Source organism: Sycon ciliatum, chromosome 1 (assembly GCF_964019385.1).
Source record: "Sycon ciliatum chromosome 1, ocSycCili1.1, whole genome shotgun sequence".
Taxonomy (NCBI): Eukaryota; Metazoa; Porifera; class Calcarea; order Leucosolenida; family Sycettidae; genus Sycon; species Sycon ciliatum.
This window is the reverse complement of record NC_088643.1, coordinates 4598069-4613031: the sequence shown is the minus strand read 5'-3', so window position 1 is coordinate 4613031 and position 14963 is coordinate 4598069. Positions and strand designations below refer to the sequence as shown.

The following is a 14963-nucleotide window of genomic DNA, read 5'->3' as shown; positions in this document are numbered from 1 at the left end:
TGTGTTCAAGCCTAGCGACGTCCGTGCCGGTCTCGCCTCGTTGTATAGCTACAGCTGCGACCGTTTTCTGCTGACCATGTTCTGCTGACCGCTCTGTGTCGGCTGCCAGAGGTACTCACTGACACGTTTCACCGCATCCACAACCACCTCACCTGACCTGGAAAGTCGTGCAGCTGCTGAAAGCTGACGAGGTGGGTGCGGTGAACTGCCTGGAGCCCAATCCTCAGTGTATGGCGCTGGCCACCAGCGGTCTGGAGCACACGGTCAAGGTCTGGACGCCGCACGCCAGGCGGCCGACGGACATGAGCGGGCTCGAGGCCGTGACGTCGCGCAACGCCACCACCCTGCAGCACTCCAGCGCCTGGCTGGTGAACGTGCTGATGGAGCACCGCATTCGCAGCCTGATGAGGCATCGGCGCATGTACGGGAACCGTGCCGCTGCTGCTGGCGGCGTCGGAGATGCTGCTGCTGCTGCTGCTGCCGATATGCTCGCCAGAGGCGATGAGGACGACAGCGACGACGAGAATGGCCCGGGCATCAACTGTGTTCAAGCCTAGCGACGTCCGTGCCGGTCTCGCCTCGTTGTATAGCTACAGCTGCGACCGTTTTCTGCTGACCATGTTCTGCTGACCGCTCTGTGTCGGCTGCCAGAGGTACTCACTGACACGTTTCACCGCATCCACAACCACCTCACCTGACCTGGCCTTTCGTGCCATTGCCCGTCGTGTCATTGCCCGTCATGTCTCTACTGTCTGCATCGCTGAGGCTATCTGTCGTGTTGCTCCTGCTGCTGCTTCTTGTTGTGCTCGCTGCTGGCCTCTAGTAGTCCTGCAGGTGTCTCCAGGAATATCACGTATGTAAACTGACTCTGTGGTCTTTGCTGTCGCTGCTGTGGCAGTTGCTGCTGGTATTGTTGTAGAGAATAGGATAGTTGACATCATGGCCAAACCATCGCTTGTCGATCCGAATTGCCAGCCTGACAACGTAGTCCACGAGTTTAGTACTAGTTTGTGTGAACGAACAGCTATGACACTCGCAGCTTGTTGTGCTGTTTTTAGTAGTGTTCTTTTTTATATCCTTTTTTTTAGCCACGCTGTACATTGTACATGTACCGTGCCACATATATGGCCCATACGGTGCCCTTCATTCAGATCAAGAGCGTTTTATCATTTGAAGTTTTATGCACACTGGCAAATATCAGCTTTTCTCACACTTTTGTTCCTGGCACGAACACATTAGCGGCAAACTAGAGGTAATAGCTTTCTCTAGCGCTTATCTTTTTGTCTTACTTATGTCTGGGTCCCCCACTACCAGCACACCAGCTACCTGACGATCTCCCGTGGAGTGAAGCTCGGGGTTTTTACTACACGTGTTGTGTGTCCTTATGGTGTGTATTTTCTTACATTGTTTCCAATTTTAACAATGTGTGTCCACGTCAGCAGCTTCTCTTTACTCTTTTTTTATGTGTCTGCCCTGCGTACGTGCGTGTCCGATGTCGTTTCACCGTGTGTGTGTGTGTGCGTGTGTGTGTGTGTGTGTGCACTGTGTGGAGTCTGTTTCCTGCTATACCCGGTTTACTCTGCTGCTTGAGTCATCTATAACTAACTGTCACCATACTCTCTCGTTGTCTGCTTTCCTGTATTTTCGTGGGTTCTGTTTCTGGGTGCTAGTATGTATGTGTCAAATCCTATTCTCTCTTTTACTCCCGCTGCTGTGTTCTTTTGCTCCGCTGCCCTGGCTACCGCTGCCTTTGAACATACTTTCGATATCTGGATTTTTTTACTCTTTTTCCTGTTGTATTGCTGTGACCATTGTTATTGTGCACACGCTCATAATCATGGTATCATACCGTATATGGCCGTAGCCAATCGAAAGATGTGAGGGTGATTAACTGATGTGTGGCCAGCCATGGCAAGCTAACCAAAGAGAATGTGCCCATCCAATGGCACAGGTTGCACATGCACGGACCCCCAGTCTGCGCGGCCAATGACCTAGGCTGTACATGCATCGTGGTCTAAAACAAGTTAGTTCACTCTGAGAGTACTAAGGTTTCCTATGAAGAATGATTGTGTTGTGCTCCTTTTTCAAGCGAAGCTCACCAACACGATGCATCCAGAGCACATAAACTGAGCACGCAACTCTTGCACATGAGTTCAGGACAATGGAGTTTGTCGTTTACGTTGCCTTTGGTATCAAAATATGAGAAAGCATCATATCACAGGTCATATTCAGGCAGTACGACACCGGGAGGGCACAAGCAAGAGTGTTCATTTGTTTTATTTTTACATAATGAACACAACCCTACCAAGGATTAGGAAGAATTCGACAGGAAAAAAGCGGCTACATAGATGGTAGGGGCCACCATGAGCCACGGTGCCTGTGCTAGTGGGGCGCGCCTAGCTCTGCCGACAGACCGCCTCGGCTTCATTGCCACCCCACGCACCGAAGAAAGAGAGGAAGGGGGAAAGGAGGAAACAACGGAGAGAAATAGAAAGAAAAGAAATGCAAAATAAAAGGATAACAAGAATATGTGAGTATATTCCTAAAGGAGGGACTGGCAAGAGGCAAAGATACATGAAGAGACTACTGTGTGGAGACATAGCCGCATAGAAGATATACGGCCTGAGCTAAGGGAAAGCGGAGACACAAGGTGGAAAAGGAGCAGGAGAACACCGTGTCAGGTTAAATAACAGATGAGTAAAATAAACTCACATGAAATGGTACTTGTGTTATAAAGCTTTAATCAAAAAGGTGTGTGTGTGTGTTTGTGCTCCAGTTTTCTCAGTAAATTCAGGACAGGTGTGTGCGTGCGTGTGTGCCCAAAACCACTGCGAGCTGCGTAGATGGTGATTCACTGAATCTCGGAAGGTCTTTCCAGCTCGGGGGTAGCTGCAGCAGAAGGGCAGGGAGGGAGGTTATTATTATTATTTACTTTTATATTAGGTCCATGGGTCAATGGCGCAGTACGGGAAAGATGGGCGGGCAATTTCGCCCATTGTGTTTGGTTCGGCCCACGGAGGAATTTTCTGTGGACGCCAACTTTTCAGCAGATCCTCAGAAATACGGTTCAAGGCATGTAGAGGAGACGGCTCGATACTGGGACGCTTTGACAGCCAAATTTGTATAGACCCAAACCGATCATCAGCGTTGATTTTTCACTCGAAATATGTTTGTGGAAGGAAACTGGCATGTTGAAGTTTGCTCTGGGGCCAGAGTCAATCGAACTGAGCCACTCCTTTGTGTTGACCCATTGCCTCCAAGTTGCCCAATTTTTCGCTTCAAAAAAGTTCAAATCAGAGGTGGCTCCAAACCGGACACGTTTTAGAGTGCACGTCAAATTCACTCTGGGTCTGAAATTAGGTAATTGCTATCGCTCCACGACGGCCAGTACAGAGTAACAATAAGCCTTGTGTGTGCTTCCATTACAGTCCATTCAGAAAAAAATGAACTTCTAGCTTTTGGCCATAAATGGGTCAAACGTTGAGTTTTTTTAGAATTTTTTTCTGCAATCCCATATGGAATCCTCTACCAATTATGTTTCTGAAGTTTTTTTGTCCAAAAAGCAAGCCATAGCAAGAATAGGATTTCGGCCAGGTTTTGCCCCAAAAGCACTGAATTGGGAAAAACCATCAAAATCCAGGCCGTTTGACCCCGCCTGCAACTGTGCATTCTGCGGTTCGAACCCCAGTTCAGGCACCCTTTTTGGACCCTTTTTCAAATTTCAAAGTTCGCAGCACTGCACTGTGTACGATGAAATCACGAAAAATCGCCAAATACGGGAGCTCGCCAGAGCCAGGACCCATCTTTTTATGAATGGACTGTAGTTTTGATTGGTATGCGGTGCTTTATTGGCGAGAGGCAAGCCGCTGTTTACCTGCGACAAGAAGTTGATTTTTCGAAAGTCGTAAAACTCAAGTCGCAGTGCGAAGCAACACGTCAAAAACTCACCTGCTTGATATGGCGCTTCTGGTCATCGCAGAGCCATGACATTTTGTCTCGGAGTATAACACATCGTAGTCTCACTGTGACATAATATTATGTCTTCTAATCAAAATACCAAGAGAGAAAGTGAATATTGAGTCCGTTCCGGTTTGCAACCTATGTCCTATTTGAAACCGTCCCCTCTACTACAAGTCAGTGTAGGTGCGTGAACTACACGGTGCTGGCCAGAGGAATCCAACCTCATGAATAAAGTAGCGCCGCATTCGAGTGCACAGACCAGTGTTTGTAGTGCTAGCTAGGGCTGCGCTATTTTATTCATTTTGAAAGCGGCGCCCACTGCACGCTTTGTATGGCATGCGTCATGTATCCTGAAAAAGGACGTCAACAAGAATCTCTGCTGTTTACTGTTGACCTGACCGGCTGCAGAGTCATACACCGTCTTGACCTTGAACCCTGTAGTTGCAGATCGCTGCTCGGATGAAAGAAATTCCTAAAAAAATAATGCAAGCGACGAACTCCGGAGTCTCCCCAAACTGTTGCGGAGCTCAGTGCGCGCCCCTGGTTTACAGCGGTGTATGCACTCTCGCTACAGTTCAACGCTGTGGCTTCAAGCCAGAGCAGTGTCACCCAGGGACTGTGTTATGCCTGTTCCCCAGAGTTTTCTCCAGGGGTGACCTAACAAGTTAGTTAGTTTGGTGACTCGTGCCGTAGTAAGTTAGCACCACGCTGGCTGGGCTCAGGATGCATATGTTGATTCGGCAAATCTTGCTACTCAGACCAGAGCTAGGCCTGTCCGAAAAATGTTCTGAATGTTTTTTTTGCATTTTGGGGTACATTTTGCATTTTTGCATTTTTTCTGAATTTTGCCCATTTTCGTTCGAATTCCAAGGTTTCAGCCAAGGTTTCAGCTCGACCAAGTCAAGTTTGGCTTGCTATAGTCCTTTTGCGCATTACGTCATTGGGCACGCGTAACGGAAAAATTTGAACCTAATGCCAGTAGTAATGGGTGTCGAGGAATCTTGGCCATTACTGCATTAGGCGATTGTAATATTACTTTAGATGGTTTTGCAGAATATTTTATGGCTATTTGGTTCTTTGGCTCTTGGCGAAGCCTTGTTTTGTAGATTTCGACACCTCTGTTGCCCTTTATTAGCGGCGAAGCTGTGTAGGCTATGAGCTGAAGCCGTGGAAGTCGCGATTTTTGACTGATTTGGAGCATCGATGGCTGTCCAAAGTCACAAATGTACTTCTTGAACCAGTCGAGTGTCGTCGGTGGAAGAATGGAGGACCTGTACTCTTTAGTCGAAGCAGACGTTCCCGGTGCTTCTCTGAGTGGTCGTAAGCCAAGGGATCTGCACGTACCAGAGTTGAAAAGGTGGCTGGCGTGCCGTGGTGCGTCTCGTCGTGGAAAGCATGCGGAGCTTGTGAAAAGGCGAGTTTCTGATACATGTGCTGACATTTCGTGAGATTTATTTCGAAATACATATCGTAGCCCTTCGATCCATGGATATTCCTTGTGAATATTGATTATTATTGGCTGTTCATAATACAAAATTTGAGAAAGCCATCGACGATGTTCGACTCTGGTGCTCTGCAGGGTACAGCAGTTATTTATTTTACTTGTCACTGTGGAGAACTGTGGAGAAGCTTTGTCATATTTCGTACTTAGGCAATTTTATTGGACGGCATGAGATGATTATGAAGCAACTTGTCAAAGAAATTGAGCATTGGTATAATAATCAGGATAATAATTTTGTTTCCCGGCGACCTTTCGTTTGCTGTTATTAATCGAGCAACTCAGCCCTAAGACTTACTACGAATTGCATTTCTCTTTTCTTCATGTCTCTCTTGGTGTAACAGGGTTGAAGACTATGTCAAGGAAGGATTGGACAAGAAAATTATCGATCCAGACAATGGTTCCAATAAGCAAGCGGCGCCGACTTCAGCAGGATGCAGACTCAGGCAAGATACCAGCCGTAAATCTTGATAGTTCTGTTACCTTTCCAGAGTCGGGTTGGCAGTGCAGCTTGAAACAGCTCCCAACAGTCAGCTTTGCCTCGTTGTGCAACCACTTTATCGAGAAGTCTGTACTGGTAGCAGCCAGGCAGTCCATGGACGTTGCTGTATCAACGTCACCAGTTGATGCCGAGTCATCGTCTAGCGGAAGCAGCAGTCACAGTGACGTGTTCTCATCGTTCAAAGGTGTAGATAGAGGCTACAAGTTCTTCAAGGATGGCCATGTTCAGAAAATTGAACTTGTGACTCAAGAGAATTTTTCATTTGTTCGATGTAACGTGCTGCCATCAATGAAAAAAGATGCAATTTACAAGTGTAAGCTGTGCCTGCGTCCAGATGGCATGGTGAACCTTGCACTATGCACATGTACTGCTGGCTTGGGTGGTGTGTGCAACCATATTGCAGCCTTGCTCTATGCACTTGAGGAGTATGTGCGCATTGGGCTACGTGAGGAAGTTAACATTCCCCAACGTCCCGGCTTTGCAGGTGGAACTGACCCAGGCCTAGGAACGTCGTTCCTCAGCCAATTGTCGACGTCAGGCTGACAAAGGCTGCATTTGGCTCCCAGCGTCAGTCTGAAAAGCGTAAACCCGTGTATAACCCCATCCCACCGAACAAGCGTCTCGTCAAGCCTTCAGAGTTGACAAAGTTTCGTGATGACCTGGTGGCAGCCCACGATGATGCCATATATCCGCACTAACACACCACCACAAAATCCGCACACATATATCCGGACAAACAATGGCCATGCTGCTGTGTCTGCGCTGTTCATATACTGTATATCATAATAATACATCACTCCGTATCTGTCTTTTCATGAAATGTTATCACGATAGTGTGACTCCACCGAATTATCTGCATGTATTTTTTTAGTACTAGTAAATGTTTGGCTAAAATTCCCAAGCTCAGCTGCTGTGTATAGTAATACAACTGTCTGATGAGTGTTATTTTCAATCACGAAATTCTGAGTATCGAAAAAGAAAGACTTGCTTGTGTCATTGGCCTTGTGAGAATTGTATTTTTAGTACATATATACAGAAGTACCCATCGCAGCAAGTACCGGCACGACAGAGTAAACGTTCGTCAATAAGTTCAAATGTATATACATGTATCAGCCATAAGCTGTACTATTATGCAAACAAGTTGTGATAATAGTGTCCGGATGAAGTTTTTATGCCACCAACGAGCCCTGGAAATTAGTCAACATTGCGCACACGTAAATAAGCTGGTCTAGAATGTCAAACATAGCATTATCAACTTCCTTGCCAATGATCTCAAAGCACTTGATCCTCTGCATTTTCCTTTCTACATGAATCCGTACAGCAGCAATTTTCTTTGTACTTGCAAGATCTTGAGGGGTCATTTGGCATCCTCCTTGGCGAAATGGGGGGACGTACAGGCGGACCCCATGGCTAACAAGAAGATCTTGTATGTCAAAACCTTTGTCTGCCATAATGGAATCGCCATGCTCTAATAAACTGATTAGGCCGCTCTGTTCTGTGATGGCACGATCCGACCCAGATCCTTCGAATACTTTCGAAGCAAATGTCGCATGGCCATGCGGTGCAATGCCGATAAGGCATTTTACCGTGTTGTGGTTCTTGTACGCCGACCACGTAGCACTCTGCCGCGCCAGTGATGATGGGATGTTAATGAAAAACTCTGTGCAGTCAATCACAACGCGAGTTGTTGCATACCACTGCTTGAATGCAGGTGGCATCAATTTGTCTATTCTTCTCCTTGAAAGCCAAGATGGAAGTTGACGAAACTTATGGTACATTAAATTTACCCAGGTTGTGACAGTGCGCAAGACAGTGGATGGGTGGACTTTAAACCTGTCGGCAAGTTCAACTTCTTTCAGTCCAAGACGAAGACGGACGAGGACGAGAAAGAACTGCTCCATCAGCTCTAGCTTCGGTTTACTGCCTGGTTTGCTGCCGTGTTGCATCGCGTCATCAGGTGCCGTCCGTGAACCCATCCACGTCCGCATCACCTTGGCGGAATCGTGCAGAAAGTTGAAGCACGCCATGAACATAAGGAACGATGAAAATCCAGTGTAGAAAGACAATAATTTCTGGTTATTTTTTACTCTGTGGATAGAGAACACATGTCTCTCTGCAGCATTTAACTTGGCTTCCATGTCCTCTGTGGCCAAGCAATGACTTTTGAGGACCTCGTTCTCACTCTTGAGCAAATCCACTTCTGCTCTCAGCATTTCAACACATTCACAGTGCTGGTGTTCAACTGGTACTACATACGTCTGGGGAGTCATCTGCAGAAGGGACAACATCAGTGGCAGTTGCAGACTGGGTGATGACACTGGAGGCGCCTTGAGCTGATGGCTTTGGCTTCTTTGCCGAGGGCAGCGCGTGTCTTTCTGCTGGTGGCTTGCGCTTAGTCACTTCAGGGCGAAAATCGAAAATCGTAGCTACGGTAGTTGGCAGAAGCCTTCGGCGAGTCTGTTGTGACTTCTTCTGCTCGGACGGTCGCTTGTGTGCTCCTGCGTGATATACCTCATCCGCGAAGTGCCGAGAACACACTTTCGTGTGCTTCGTGATGGTGAAAGCGGCTCCTACATCCCTATGAATGTTGGAATGTTGGCGATCCAACGCTTTCTCAGGTCTTTGTCTCAGGAAAACTGTGGAATGCGACGGCGTCGTCTCCAGGTTTTCCGCTGTTGGAAACACACTGCGGGACACAGCAGTGATGAGGCATACTGTCGACAGGCTTGTACAGGATACAGATCCACGCAGAACTACAGCACGCTGTCAAAATACGACCAACCTATCAAACAAAATCAAACCACTTCAGCTTCTTCTCCAACTCGAGTCATGTCAAGGACACCCATTACTGGCATTAGGTTTGAAAATGACCGTTACGCGATGATGTCATCGTCGAACTCGCAAAAGGACTATTTTGGTGTCTTCTGTCCCTCTTGGCTGAGACTCTAGTCTCTAGACTTACTTTTGCACTGGCCTCCTAATCACACAAATGCGAACACATGGGTGTTTAGTTCTACATGTACATGCAGGTGTGATGATGTAAAACTACGAAGATGTGTTCTAGTAGTACATGTGTGGTACACATGGTACAGGTACTAGGTAGTATGCAAGGGTAACACAAGTGACTTGCAATGGTGAGAAAATGATTAGCTTTGCAGGCTTGTCAGGCAATGTCAGAATGGGTGACAAAATGGGTGACAAGAATCTTATTCTTATGATCATGCAGTGCGTGTACATGTGACATGATTAGAGGTACATGTAGTGTACTAGCAAGGCAAGGATACTACATGACTATACATGTACATGTGACATGGAAAACCATTATTATTTTTGTCATTACCATGGCATGGCGGCCATTTTAGATTCTGGTTGCCATGGCAACGGATGCATTTTCTCTGCGTTTTGGGTTGTTTGGCTTTGATTTTTTAATTTTTTTTACATTCCCCCTTGATTTCTTCTTTGAATATTGGCTGGAAAACCGTGCATTTTGCATTTCCATTTTCCGCAAATTAAAACACATTTTTCGGACAGGCCTAACCAGAGCAGTACTTATTTCTAGTGTCCGCTTGCCAGCTCATTGATCACGCATCTGCTCGATCCTCTCTGCAATAAGTACTTGCTGGGAGTCCCGCAGGGCTTTTATCAGCTTCGCTTTGGTGGCTGTGCGTCCGTGGAGGTTTCGCCACATGCACATGGCTTCGTAAGCCAACCTGTCCAGATCAGAACCTTGGGCCTGGCATTTGTGCGTCACTTCCTCTATGTCGCTGCTTGCCAGCTTCAGACCTTTGAGAGCCAAGATTGACCACTTGCTACCAAGGCGCTCCTCAAACGCTATTCGCCGCATCACCTGATCAAGAGGATCGCCATTCAACTGTGCTGCCGCTCGCTTGCGACGCAACACATCAGCCTTGTCCGAGTAGTCTCGGACAATTGCTATCAGCGACTGCTTGCTGGCACTGTCAGGAAGATAAGACACTAATTCCTCTAACAATTTCACATTGTCATCACGGATTAGGGCTTGATGTTCCAGGAATTTTAGGAATTTAGCAGCTCCGCCAGTTTGCTTTTCCATCTCCTCCATCCACGCTGCTTGTTCGTCCGGTTCAGCGACGAACGCAAGCAGCTTCCTCCACTTAGCGACATCATCCTCCGCCACGTGTTGAGCTACTTTCCGAAACAGCGCGTCTAGCTCCATGACCATCGAATACTCACAGCATCGATGCCTCGAATGAAACAACACAAAGCCGCACGCTCAGTTCCTGTCATTCAAACCTGCAGCATCGCGCCACACAAGAGCCGAGAAAGGAGCTAACCAGCTTACTTAATCCTTACTCCTTAGCTTACTGACCTTAGTAATGCCAAGCCGGAGAGCGGGACTACACTACACTCTACTACACTCTACACTACAGTCTAGAAAGAAGGATGCTGCCGGATTTTCTCGTGTGTGCTGATGGCTTTATCATAGTTTATGCGATATGGACACAACTATTAAACGTACAATGTCAATGACCTCACACTTGTTGGACTTTGTTTTCATGGTTTTATTTGGGTAACTCCCGAGGAGCGCCTTTGTAGCCGGGCCTAGGGAGGGGAAGTACACTCGTGCGTAGATTCTATGACAGAAATTTAAAAAAAAATATTCATAGAATGAAAAAGGCAAGGATAATCACTGTCGACATGTCGACATGTCGTATCTACTCAGTACTTTGCATAAAATACATTTTATCTGACATACTTCCAAACAACTCCATTGCCATACCGACTAGTCGACTGTATCACTGGATGAGGTGTTTGCCAATACTACCAACACCTCGTGGACATAGCGAGCGATCATCTAGCGATCGCTTGCTCCCCAGAGCTGAAAGCACATCGGGCCGAGGGGTAAGCCCTGGCTGTCAACAGACGAATGTCAATCGGCTAAAGTCGACAACGATTCCCCGTGTTGGCGGCGTTTCGCACGTAGCTGGGTTCTACGGACGTACTGGGCCTCTGCTGGCATGTATCGCTCAGTAAGGATTTTTCGAAGGGTGTCATACTGCCCACATTCTACCACTGTTAAACTTAGTAGGAAGGGTGCAGCACTGTCACGACTCTTGAAGTGACCTCTTTAGCAACACTAGTTTACAGTGGAGTTTGCGGGCAGCATCCTCATCCTTCGCCTCCGGATCAGTAAGAAAGGGGTTATGAGAGACGGGAGTCCAATCATCTAAACCACGGCTAAGGGGACCCGGACACTGATAGTCTGTAGTGGGGAGGGAGACATCTGGCTTACCACTAGGCTTGAACTTCGTATCCTCAGCATAATGAATTTTCGGTGTTGGTATATCATCAGGTGCGTATGGACCGTCAGAACAAGCTTCAGAGTACTCGTACCGAGTATAAAATGTTGTGTCTTTAGGTGGGGCCGGGTAGAAGTAACAGTAGGTGGGGTAACCGTATAGTGTGAGACAGATGTTTCCCCTCGGGTTCTTATCAGGGCTGGACTGACAGGCCGAGCCAGAACGGTGGTATCATCCCAACCATTAGCATCACAAGCATTATCGAAATCTAATAAAAATGCTTCGAAATCCTCGTTCTCTTTGCCGGAGAAAGGACGGGCCATTATCCTGTTCAGACGGTAGTACGTAATATTTCTCTGGCATGGCATCACTAAGACTAGAAGTAATGGTTCCTTTTTTATTATTGATAGCTGGAGCAGTCCTTTCTCTGTCTTGTGCCAATACTGCAATAGTGATTCATGTATCAAGGCCTGAGCTACACTGTAGGCTGTAGTCTTCCCTGTCTCTCTTGTGGTTTTCTATTCATGAGGGCGATCTACAAAGTGGCGTCATAACTATTTCCAACTGGCCGTTCATGTATTACATGCATATACTTCTTAGCTGTGTGTTGTTGCTTGTTGCTGTGCATGGTCATACATTTGTATTGCATAGTATCATGGCTAGCTTTCGTGCCGTACAACAGCGCGTGTGCGGTGGCTACGCCTCTGCTGTTTTGCCAGCTGACAGTGCTGCATAAATTACTTCATCTTTGCCTTTTGTCTTCGGTTCTGTACCGACATGGAATGTTTTCGGTTTTAGTAGTTCCTTGGTTCGCGTTGTGTAGCTAGCTAGGCTGCTCTTTCAGGTGTAATTGTATTTGGAGTGAAAAGATAAGATAACGTGTTCCTTCGTGTGAACATTCTGGTAGCAGAGGATGGTTATCGCCTGAGTGAGCAGTTCAGTTTCGGAAATTTAAATTATTTAGATCATGTCGTCGCCGGAGCCTGAGAGTGAGAGCACAATCAGGGCTAGCAGTCAGAGAACTGAGCTCTTTTTAGGTGCCATGGCAGAGAGGGCAGGCGACGTGATCGAGGAGGACGAGGAAGTCGAAGAGGACGAACATGGTCAAAGTGACCAGCGATCGAATGAACTGATGTTCGTGAAAATGAAAGCTGAAAAAGCGAATCGCAAGAGAAAGTTCACCAGGTGTCGCAGAGCCGTGATCGTGGCCTTGCGTGACGGAGTTGAAGAGGAAGCTGCGAGGTCGTTGTTTGGCGAATTAGAAATGATCGAGGATGTCCTGAACGGTGTGTTCATGGACGTACTCGAGTGGGCTGGCGGCATGAACGATGCGCTCGCAGTGGCTAAAGTGACCGATGAGATGGAGGAAGCGGAGAAAGAGATGAAGGAGGTCACAAGGCTGTATCAGGAGTTCCTAGAACACCAGCCAGCGTGGACGGCTGCACGGAACAGCCACCCAGACAGGCCAGCGTATCATCAGTATGCCCAGGCACCAGTGGAAGAGCCAGGAAGTCCACTGAGTGTGATATCGCTGGGCAGAAGTGAAGGCTCCCAGGATCGGGATGAGCCTGGTGATGGCGTGGCGCTGGTTCAGGAGAACCAGGCAAGAGTAGAAGACAGTGATGAAGTGGTTGTGACCACAAGTGTCTCCAGCAGTAGTAACAGAGAGGCAGAGCTTGGGGCTAGAACAAGGCCACCAATGGAAGCTGGGAGTAGGAGGTCAGAGCGTGAAAGAAGCCCTGCCTTGCCTGTACTACAGCCTGCTGTGCCAACACGGAGTGCTGTATGTGTGTCCAGTGCATATACTAGAGTGAGTGAGACCAAGGCCCCTCAACTTCAAGTCGCGAAGAGTCCAGGCCAGCAGGGCAGTAGTACTCAGGCTCCTGTGTCAGGACTACACCCTACATCATCTCTGCCATATCAGTCCGCCAACTATCTGTACACCCAGGCCAGTGGGCCACCACAGGTAGCCTCAAGTCATCAGGCCATGGGCATTGGTGCCTTTTCAGCATTGCCAGGAGCAGGTGTGTCCGCCAGCCACCAGCGTGCTGTGTCTCAGCCTCCACCTGTCAAGCAGCCATCAGATGAAATTTTCAAGCAACTGAAGGCTATACAGATCCCAGTCTTCGGCGGCGATAAGCAGGCGTATGCCTCATGGAAGGCTGCTTTCATGGCGTGTGTTGGTAGCTCGTCTGCAAGGGCAGACTTGAAACTGCTGCACCTCCGGCAGTATTTGAGTGGAGATGCCTTGGCTTCCATCGAGAGCTTGGGATACACCCCGTCTGCGTATGAGGCCGCAATAAGGCGGTTAGACCGCAAGTTTGGAGGCGACCAACGACAGCTGTCGCTGCAGTACGAGCACGTCGAGGCCTGCCCAATCATTCGTTCCGGCCGAGCAGGAGATCTCCAGAAGTTCGCAGATCTCCTCGACGTACTCGTGGTCAACCTCCTCGACTCCGGAAAAGGCAATGAGCTGGGTGATGGGCTGTTGTACCGGAAGCTCCTGGCCAAGTTGCCGGCTGGGATGTTAACCCAATTCAATCGATGGTGTCATCAGAAGCCCTGCCAGCCAGGAATTCAAGCACTACTGGAGTGGGTGACGTTGGAAGCGGAGTTTGCCGTTGGAGCGTCCGAAGCACTAGATGGAGTTGGTGCGAAGGACAAGCCTCCGGCACCCCGAAATGCTCCTCAACGATCCTACTTCGGGGGAAAGGCTTCGCAGAATGCAGGGTGGTCAAGGCCTGCGGGCTCAGCGGCTGGACGATCTTCATGTCGGCAATGTGGCGGACCTCACGGTGTCTGGCAGTGTAAAGCATTTCAGCAGCTTTCCGTCGCCAATCGCTGGAGACAGGCTAAACAGCATGGTCTGTGCTACCGCTGCCTTGGAGGCGATCACCAAGGTCACCTCTGTCCACGAACCAGACCCTGCTCAGTGAGCGGCTGCAACAACAATCACCACTACTTGCTACACCGGGACTTGCTACACGAGGACAGCAGGGACCCCGATGCCGCACAGTCAAACAAGAAAAAATCGGGGAACACGGCAGCTGGAGGAATGACGGCGGACAAGTCCCAACTCAGTCCTGCCGAACAATTCTGCAACTATGGAGACAATGGTTCAGGTCAGGAGACAGGGGACCAGTTATTGCCTCCCGCCATCGACTGTTTAGTAACGCCGCCATACGCCGGTAAAGACCAAGAGCAGCGCACCCCACAGTCGTTCACCGAGGGGGAGACGGAGTCCACGAAGAGTGATTCCACCATGATGGTCCAAGGCCCGAGCAAGATAGCTCTGCGAACGGTCTCAGTCGTCTTGGAGAACGGCCACAAGTCAGTGCAAGTGAATGCGTTGCTGGACGACGGTAGCACGACGAGCTACCTCAACGGCAGCATTGCCAACCAGCTCGGCGTCAGCGGGGAGCTGAGGACATTCACAGTCCACACCTTGAATGGCAAGCAGACCTCATTCACAACCAGACCAGTAAGCTTCACCATTGGCAGCATGGATGGCAGTGTTCGGCAATCTATGACGGCGCTGACGGCTGATTCGGTCACCGGGAATCTTCGTCCGGTAGAGTGGGTCAAGGAAGCAGTCAAGTATCCTCATCTGAGAGAGATTCCGTTCGCAAGACTGGCGGAGCCCGCCAGGGTCGATCTGCTGATTGGGAGCGACTATGCTGAGCTGCTTGTGTCACAGCAGGAAGTGGTCGGCCCGCCTGGTCAA

At 48.7% G+C, this 14963-nt stretch overlaps 1 protein-coding gene across 1 annotated transcript; it reads left to right on the top strand.

Moving 5' to 3' along the window:
- The first annotated feature begins 230 nt into the window (after positions 1-230).
- On the top strand, positions 231-1853 carry LOC135810604 (DDB1- and CUL4-associated factor 8-like). Its single transcript, XM_065324100.1, has one exon. It carries the CDS (start codon positions 231-233, stop codon positions 555-557), a length of 327 nt encoding a protein of 108 aa, XP_065180172.1. The 3' UTR covers positions 558-1853.
- The last annotated feature ends 13110 nt before the right edge of the window (positions 1854-14963 follow it).

Bases quoted from the DNA above. Each gene is read 5' to 3' on its own strand.
- LOC135810604 (XM_065324100.1), top strand. From the start codon at position 231: ATGGCGCTGGCCACCAGCGGTCTGGAGCACACGGTCAAGGTCTGGACG.